Source organism: Sylvia atricapilla, chromosome 2, assembly GCF_009819655.1.
Source record: "Sylvia atricapilla isolate bSylAtr1 chromosome 2, bSylAtr1.pri, whole genome shotgun sequence".
NCBI classification, from domain to species: Eukaryota; Metazoa; Chordata; class Aves; order Passeriformes; family Sylviidae; genus Sylvia; species Sylvia atricapilla.
Window position 1 is genome coordinate 89,961,893 of NC_089141.1, and position 9,520 is coordinate 89,971,412.

Genomic DNA, 9,520 nt, shown 5'->3' on the forward strand with positions numbered 1-9,520 from the left:
CACAGAAGAGTTGTTGCCTTGTCTCCCTTATTAAAAGTAGCTTGGAAAGTGACAAGCATACCTACCTCTGTGTGCCTGGCTGGGGCATACAGAGCTTTGGTTAACAACTCTGGAGTAACACCCCTGACTTGTACATCTGCTACTCATGCAGAGCAGTCAGTTTCAGGCCCAGTGGTCAAACAAATACTTTTCATTTTCATTGCTGTATATGTATAAAAGTACTTGAACCAAGCAGACACAAAAAAGAAGACAAGAAAAAGCACACAACACAGACATAAGGTTGCCAGACCTCAACAGTCTTACTGAAATGAACACAAATTTACTTACAGACCCTTTTCCTTAAAATTACCTTTCTGTGGAAGAAAGGTTTCAAAGTTAAGACACTGAGTGAAAGCAAAATAACAAGAAGCAACAGGTGAAAATATACAAGGCAGCACCGACCATCCTAGGCAATAACCTAGGCATAGCCTATTGGCATACAGACAGTACAGAAGGTTGTGTGACCTAGGCAATAGGTAGCCTTCTTCACACGGGGCACAATAATGTTTTGTTTATCTTTGAGACTCCTGCGTTGGTCTCATCAGCAAAGCGGGAGGATGGCGACAGTTCACAACACAAGAGCTCAATCCCCTTACTTTCAACATACTGTCTTCTCATGTATCTTTACTGCAGCTGCTCTGAAGCCCACCTCCTTCATCTTTGATGCTTAAGCCTGCTTCGGAAGAGGTTAGCAACGATGTTATACAGAAGAGATTCAACAGCGTGCTTGCTCTGTGCAAAACGAACACACCATTTGCACAGGCTTCAGATGTGAGCACACACAAAGACAGAAATCTTAAACTAAATCTAACAGTTAGATCAGCACTGACAGAACTCTACACCCAAAGTGATCCTACCTCTTTCCAAACAGACCTCAGCACAACTCACCTGGTCTCCATACCCATAGAGACCATTATTATTGTTGCCACACATTATTTGGAGTATTCTCTTCCTTTTCTTAGAATCGCTTTCTAAAGATCCATAGCTGCTTTCAATACTCACCTCTCCACTCTCACCTCATCCCACATGTATCTTATTATAAACCAGAAGGAAAGAGTATAAAATTTCATCTCTCCTACCTTTCTTTGTTTATACTTCAAAAAGACAGACTTCAGCCTGTATTAGGTGGACACAGCTCTTGGCACACACAAACCCAAGTGTATTTACAGTAAGTGAGAAAACTTGAGTGCTCTGACCAAGGCAAAAGTACTTTCTACATAGAAAGAAGCTATTTGTATTGGAAAATTCCTATTATCTTGCCCTATCTTTTAAAAATTACTTCTATACCCAAAAGCAGAAATTTGCCATTTCCTAGTATTTGCGGTGCCAATGAACGACCCCACACTTACAGGCATTCTGCTAATCTCTTTAAGCCATTATCCTGAGCATGTATTAGGGGTTCCATGCAACTGGAGCTACACTCACCGACGCACCCCAGCCTACACTTGCACCCCGTTCTAATGCGCTGCCGGGTTGCTCTCTGGGGCGATGCGGGTGGGTTTTACACGCTGACCAACGAGCCACATGAGCCCTCTCTCCCCGTGGCACTCTCCAGCCTGGCGTGTTTGAATCTTACTACGCACACCTACCAAAACTTGGGACCGTTCCGACAGTATACTTAAACTGGACAATTCGACCAAAAAGTCCCTCGACTGAAACAACATAGCGAACAGAAAGGGGGAAAAAACCCGAAAATATTAAAAGAAAATAAGCTGGAGAGCTAGAGGTTCTATTTGCTCTGCTAACGACGTGTGGCGGTACAGTGTAAACTACAGTGCTCTGAACTCAGGTCAAGCCGCTGCGGTTCAGCGAAGGACAGTCCCGTGGGGCGGGCGGGCCGCGGGGAGCGCACGACACCCGGCGCGGCCGCCGCATCCCGCTCGCACCGGGCATCACGTGCGGCGGCCCCGAGGCTCCGCGGCCGCCCAGCCGGTCACGGGACCGCGCAACTCCCGCCCGAGCCCTTCCTGCGAGCCCGGGGCCACGGCGGCGGCTGCCCCCCGCGCCCGGGGGCGATCGGCACCGGCGGTACTCACGTATCGGCTCACGAGGGTCCGCAGGAGGCTGCAATCCATGGCGGGCGGGCGGCTCAGGACCGCGCCGCCGGGTGCTCGCCGGTGCCGCCGGGCTCCCTGGCTCGCCTCCTCACTTGCCACATGCAGAGAGCCGCGCTCGCCCCGCCGGACCCGCTGTGACGCCGGCCCGGCGCTCGCCTCCGTCCCCCGGCTATGCCATGTGCTCGCCGCCGCCGCTGCGGCGCGGCGCCCCGCGGCCCCACATGCCCTCCGTCGCCGCTACCGCTACCGCCACTACCAGCGCCGCCGCCACTACAGTCCCGCCGAGGGCGGTCGGAGGGGACTGCTCCACCAGGAAATCTTTCCCGCCCCCCGCCCGCTGCGCTCTGCCCGCCGCGCACGCCGCCCAGGGCTTTATCCGGCGGGCGGGGCCGGGGCCGCCCCCGCCGCTCCCCCCGCCCTTCCCCGGGATCGGCGCGCGCGCGGGCCCGCCCGGTACCGGCCCGGCCCCCGCCCGGCGCGCGCCGCTCTGATCTGGCCGGGCGGCCCCGGCGGCGCGCACGTCACGCGGGGCGGGCACGCGCGCGCCGGAGGCCGTGCCCGCGCCCCGTCCCGCGCGCGCGGCTCCCGGAGCGGCCGGTACCGGCTCCCGGCGGGGGGAGGCGGGAAACCCGCCCGTGCCCGGGAATGGGCTGGGACACTGGGGTGAACCGGTGTACTGGGAGCACCGGAGGGAGCGATACCGGGAGGGAAGGGAAAACATAGGGAGAAGCCAGAGAGTAATGTTGGCTGCGTTGGGAGGGAACTGAGAGCACTGATGGGCAGCCAGGGAAGTAGCACCGGGAGTAGTAGGAGGGGAACTGGGAGCATTGAGGGTAGCCACGAAACGATACTGGAAGAACTGGGATGGTATGAGAGCGCGGAGTGAAAGGCAGGAGTGGTGCTGGGAGTGAAGTGGGAACACTAAGGGGAGTCAGTGAATGATGCTGGTTTTTTCACACTGGGAGTGCTCATAACTATGGAATGGATTGGGTTGGAAGGGACCTTAAAGACGAGCTCGTTCCAATCCCCCCCTCCCCGCCATGGGCACGGGGACCATGGGGGGACGGGGTGGAGCCAGGGAATGTTGCTGGGAGCACTAAACACTGGGAGGGAACTGGGAGCAATGTGGGGACAGTATGAGCGTTCCTGGGCGGACATGGGGAGCGCTGAGGAGCGACGGGGAGTGGTCGTGGGCAATCCCTGCGCCCCGGGCAGGAGGGAGCGGCCGCCGCGCCCTTCCGGGGCGGGGGTGCCCGCGGCGGGACGGCGCCGACCCCCGCCCGCCCCGGCGCCTCCCGGGGACGCTGCCCCGCCGTGCCACAAGCGCTGCCGGTGCCGCAGGGGTCCGAGCTGTGCCGGGGCCGAGCCCCGCTGTGCCCGGCCCCGATCCGGCCCGGCCCGGCGGGCAGGAGCGGCAGCGCTGGGGCGCAGCGCGGCGGGAGCCCGGCGCCCACAGCGGCACCGACCCCGCCGGTAAAGCGCGGCAGAAACAGATTGAGAAACCTCTGCGCGGTGCCGAGCCCAAACATCACAGCCCTGCTAAGCCCGCAAACAGCAGAAATTACTTGGTGGAGGGTGAAGGGATAAGCAGCTCTCGGCAAAAAAAATGCTCACGAAAGAGAAGTAGAAGCATATCATCGTCCCCTTTTGGTGTGGTTGTTTTTTGTGAGGGTTTTTTGGGGTGTTTTTTTGTTTGTTTGTTTGGTGGGTTTTTTTTTTTCCCTCACCCTAAATGCCTGAGACAACACCTCTGAGGTATTTAGGCCTCTGTTTTCTGCAACTGGTTTTTCTTCATGCCATTCATACCGAGGAACTCGCTCAAGTTTGCAGGAATCTTGTACATAGTCTCAGATTACTCTGTACAACTTCATATAAAATGAAGGCTCTGAATCAAATGCTTCCTCAAAAATCAGTTGAAACTTATTAATTTTATAAAATTCAATATTTTACTAAAAAGTTGATTTTAACAAAATCAGAATTTTATGCTTATGAAAATCCATTCCCTTCCTTGGCAGAAATCACGTAAGCTGTCCCTTATTTTCTAGTTCATGGCTAAAACAACGAAGCTTTTGTTTATTTGGGTTTTTGTTTTGTCACAATTACATAGTTCTCTGGACACCATCAAATATTCTACCACAAAGTATGCACAAGTTTCTAATACAACAAACACGTAGAAAAAATAGAAATTGAACTATTTGAGATCATTACATAAATACTAAGTGAAAGAACATGTGACTGTTTCTTTACAGGTCACCTTTAATGTAGGCGCATTTTATAAATTCAGCAGTTTTTATTGCTGGTTAGATTGCAAAATGTATAATTTAATGCACACTAAGTGCACTGTGGTCAAGGTAATGTTGTTCTTCAAACTCTAAAGGGATGTTGGTCTAACCCCCAATTTCATCTTGGTTACAAGTAATATTCATTTGTGGCACCTCCCATTTTCCAGCCACTATTTGCAGACCTAACACTTCTGTGACATAGGTTTCTGTACTTGCATTTAAGCTTCAGGAAATCATCACTGAAATGGAATTGTGAAAATAAAAAAAAAGATCCATGAAACAACAAGATTTTTTTCTCAAAACTAGCAATCCTGCATGACTTAACACAAAACGACTTTATTTTGTTTATTTACAAAAACAGTTACATATTAAAATAATATATGTGCATGTCATGAGTCTTCAGGAAATTAGTTTATGACCGAGAAAAACGACAGAAGAACTTCATGAACATATAGTGATAATTTCAAAACAGATTGCAAAGCTGTAACAGGAAATTGTTTCCATTGCTTTTTAGGCATACTTTTCTGTCTAGCTATTCCAATTTCAAAGAATTTATGGAATATTCATGTTTTGTAAAATTTTTTCTAGTCATTCTGCTTTTATTCAAACAGTAGCATTTAATCTGCCCAATCTTTTTAATGATGTTGCTTCTTACCTGGATTTGGAGCAAAAGTAAGTTTTCAAATTATGCAGAAAGTTGCTTTCTAAAGGTTTCTTTCATCCAGGTGCCACAATATATTTTTTTTCAGTTCATTAAGTGCCCCTTTGTGTGACACCCACGTTACTTGGTGCACCTCACAGAGCATCTCTGAAGGGAAGGACGTTCACCTGCTGAGCTGGGAATGGTTAACAGTGGTTCCGTTCTGAGTATGACCATCATGGAGATATTTCTGAACTCCTTGCTGTCTCCTCAGCCTAGGTAACCAAGATGAGGCTTCAAGAAGCATTTTCCTCAGATCTAGAGCCCAGAAGCCACTCGTAGGTTGGCTGCATTCCCTGAGGTGAAAAAAGGGGACCAAAGCTCCTGTCCTCAGTGACTCTTTCAGTCCAGGGCAGAGGACACACACATGCTCAGATACAGCCATTTCCAAGCTACTGCTCAAGCAAAGCTGAGCCATTTTCTGTCCTTCCTACACTGCCAGGAAAAAGAGAGAAAAGGAGCACAGCTGGGGTTCTGGGCACATACTGAGGTGAAATCCCAACCTATATTAGTCCTTTGTGCCAATATTTCCACAAAGAAGGCGCCTAAATGTGCAACCCCTAGGAGAGCACTGGTAGGACACTGAAAGTTAGCACAGGACCTTGCACCTGAGCTGTGTTTGTGCAGAAGGACGAACTTCACATGTGAGGACTGCACAGCACATACATTTGACTTTTGGAGTGACAAGCTTCTCCAGTGTGCAACTGAGGAGGGTGTTGAGGTCACACTTTTAGACTTAGGTATATCAAATCTGGCTAAGTCAGGCTTAAGGTGCCTGAGTCTTTTATTGGATCTATCCTGAAGTGACCTGCTAAAGGTCACGTTGTGACTTAGCAGTCAAGCCAAATGAGGAGCTTTGATCTTACTGGTCATGGATCTGTTCTGCCTATTATGCAATATTTTACTTTTAAGCAATTTATTAAACTAATCATCTTTGTCTTTGAATATGCCATCACATTTATTTACTCCCCATTTCTCGTTTTAAAGATTCCTAAAATTTTAAAAAATTGCCTGCATGCTGTATTTCTAAATTTCATGTGTCTTTCTGACTGCAGGTTTGACCTCCTGTTACTGCTCTCTGCTTCTCCTTCCTATTCGGATTGATTCCTTGTATCCATTACTGGCCTTTCAGGATACTCCCACCTGCCCATCTGAATTACTGCCTTCTCTAGGTCTTACTACACAGAATCTCACACCCCTTCTGATTTACTTACTGTTGCTACAGCTCTGCTAGAAACATCCTGCTTATGGTTTAAATAGCATTAGAAATCGAGGTGAATATGTTAGTGTGCAAAAGAGTTACTTTTCTTATGTACAGCTGTATTTCTGTTACTTTGCAGCCCTTAGTAAGTTACTCCATTTCATAATTGCAGTGAAAATGTTGAGACTGATCCAAGGGCAGCAGCTCACTGCATGCTGGATACTCTTTTGAGGCAGCAGTAGAGTTTAGTCCACACCCTGATTTTGAAAGATGGGAAGGCAGGATTTAAAGCTGGGATACAATAAAGTGCCACAGTTCTCACAGGCATGCTTGTGATACAGTATTAATGGATAACATAGTAGATGTCAGAGGATTTTTGTTCTAGATTTGAGTTCAACATCTGTTTAGGTTCCTGCTCCCTATTATGGTAGTCACTATTACCTCTAGTAGTTGTGGCCAAAGTTACAAAATACTTCTTGAAAAAAAACCGTATGCAGGTGATAAGAGTTTGGCTTGGGCATGTGTGAGAATAGTGTGAGGAATGGGAAATGGCAGAGATTGAAAAGCTGGTTGATTTTATGTAGCTTGTCTGCTTCTGAAATTGGTCTGTGCTTTCAGTGAAATTGTTCATTCTGCACAGTGCTCCTGGCTTCCCCCTATAAATATATCACTTCTTAATTGTGTCTCTCCATCTATTATATTTCTGAAAAGTTAATGAAAAGAACCACTTCTTCTCATTCTGGTGTCACTGTATATTTAAACTAGTTAATTTGTACTAAAGAGAAATTATTCCCTCAATGAACAGATGTTTGTGCGTTGATCTATCGAAAATAGTATTTTCTCAGATCCTTCTGATATTGTTTGTGAAAAGAGATACCAATAATTCTGAAATACGCTTAATGTTAAAAACATTTCATTGGCCTGGAGTTTGTGACAGATGTACTTCATTTGAAGAATATAATTAACAAGTTAACTGTGGTACTTGGACAACTTACCTGCCCAGACCAGATAGCAAATTGAAGACAAAGCAAGTAAAATGAACCAGCATCAAATCTCTCTGATGATTTTAGGAGAAGTAGAGTTGCCCAAAGGACAGAGGGAGATTCAAAAAAGCACTGGGCATTGAAGATCACTCTTGCTTGACTTTCTTTATCTAGATCTGGTTTTTTTTCCTCAGAAAACACATATGTGGGAAAGAGACATTTCTGACTCTTTGACCTGTTTCTAACCCTGGCAGTAATGCATAATTTCTCTTATAGTCAAAAGTTAAATGCACTGTCATTATGACAACATATAATTCCCACATCCTTGCTAACAAAGGTGACCTCTGCTAAATAGTTTCTAACAAAATCCTGTAACAGAGGTATGTAAACTAAACAGAGTACTATTCTAAACAGATGCAATCAAACAAATGCACATCAGTTAAAATAATTGGGCTGTCATCTTCTGCCAGCTCAGGCAGTCAACTGCAGTTACAACCAAGATACGTTCATCTGCTTTACCTGATGAAAGAATCCAGTCCCTGGCTGCTGCAAGTAACCTCTTCATCAGGAAAGGCACAGGAGTCAGGAAGGTCTTACTAGAGACACAGACATCACATGGACCATTTGGAAGACTTGCCCCATCACTGTGAAATACTGTATGACACTCATTAAGAGGAAGCCCAGCCTCCACCAAAGGAAGCTTCTCCTGGGATGAAGTGCTGTTGGCTGCTATGGTTACTAAGGTGATTTTCCATTTACTTCCTTGTTCACTCACCTGCTTTCTCATTCAAACACCAGGCACAAGTACCTCCAGAGATATTTGTTGTTGGAATAGTGACAACCTCATTAGGGGCGGTCATGCACAATCAAGAGAAAAAAGATACAAATGATCAGAAGAAAGTGCTGGAATCTATGGGTTTTGTAAATAATATTCTGTCCTTGCTGCTTTGTGAACTTTGTGTTCTCTTCACTTTGGATTTGCATTAATGTTAGTTTGCCTTATGTCTCTATTTTACACCTCAGTGCTTGATCCAGCAGAGAACTCCCCACAGTCAGACTCCTGTGACTGTAGAGCTGAGTGCAGCGTCAGGATTTAGATGAGCAAAATTTTGTGGTTTATTTTGTATCTTAAAGGGACAGGACATTAATTTGCTATTTTATTTTAGTAGCACTTCACAGGTCTTGTGTACCTTTATATACATTTTTTAACCTTCTACACATTCTGACCAGACAGTCTAACTGTGTGGTAGGTTCTACACTATGAAAACTGTCAAGTTCCAAATAAATTACATGTCTTGAGGCTATTTTCCTCCACCAAGTATCAAGAAAAAAGAGATAACTTTTTTAAAAATGTGAAAATTCCTGACATATTCCATGGTAATAACCAGATGGACTAGTTAGTATGACTAGTATTTATCATAACACACTTCCAGGTTATGAAATACTTTTTGACAATACTTTATAGCCATAAAAGCAAGCAGCTGATCGTCCAAAAGGGTAGTAAATAATAAGGATATCACTTTCTGGCTACTTTAATGTCATCTGTAAAATTATTTTTTGTTTTGATGTAGCATTCAATCGACGCTGGAAGAAATCTTTTAGTGGTTTGCTCTTTCCCACCAAGTAAGCACTAAATATAGCAATATCAGCATTCTGGGCTTCAAAAAAGCTGTGGTTCAGGTTTCTCAAGAATATCTCCTTTTATTCCTAACAGTGTTCAATTTGTTTTATAACTGTTTATTTAGGAAGCATGAGTAACTACAAATCAATACATAAAGTACCAGAAATATTAAACACTACAAAAACGAGCCTTTCACTTAGATAATAATGATGTAGTCATGCAGTCATCAGATTTTCCAGTTTGAAAGTTACACCTAGCTGGAGGACAAATTCCTAAGGGACACAGCAGTGCAAGCCTAGGGCATTCTGACTTGTCCCACTGCCCATGTGCCTTCGTGTTGTCTCTCTTCCCTTCCCGCTTTTATTCTTGGAAGCTGCATGCTCAAGGGCTGGGAGTGGACATGGTAGTGGAGTGGTGGTGGCAGCGGAGTGTCCAAAATAGGTCCTTTCTTCACTTCTTCACCCCTCTTGATGACCTCCCCACAGGCAGGTAGGGATGGGAGTAGGATGGCTACAGTGCATTATTTTTCTTGTAGGTAAATCCAGGGTGACAGTGACACAGACTGCAACCTCTTTCATTTCCATTGTCCAAAAAGCATCAGTATTTCCTCTCAGATTAGCAAAAAAACCTCCCAGTA

General features: G+C 46.2%; 1 protein-coding gene across 2 annotated transcripts in view; it reads right to left on the reverse strand.

Annotated features, from left to right (window-relative positions):
- The window catches only part of ATP11A (ATPase phospholipid transporting 11A), a 118,793-nt gene extending 116,278 nt beyond the window's left edge, over positions 1-2,515 (reverse strand). For both annotated transcript variants that reach the window (XM_066313802.1, XM_066313803.1), the window contains exon 1: positions 2,076-2,515. In XM_066313802.1, the coding sequence (XP_066169899.1) occupies positions 2,076-2,114 (39 nt within the window). In that variant the 5' untranslated portion in view covers positions 2,115-2,515. The remainder of the gene's footprint in view (positions 1-2,075) is intronic.
- Between the last annotated feature and the right edge of the window lie 7,005 nt (positions 2,516-9,520).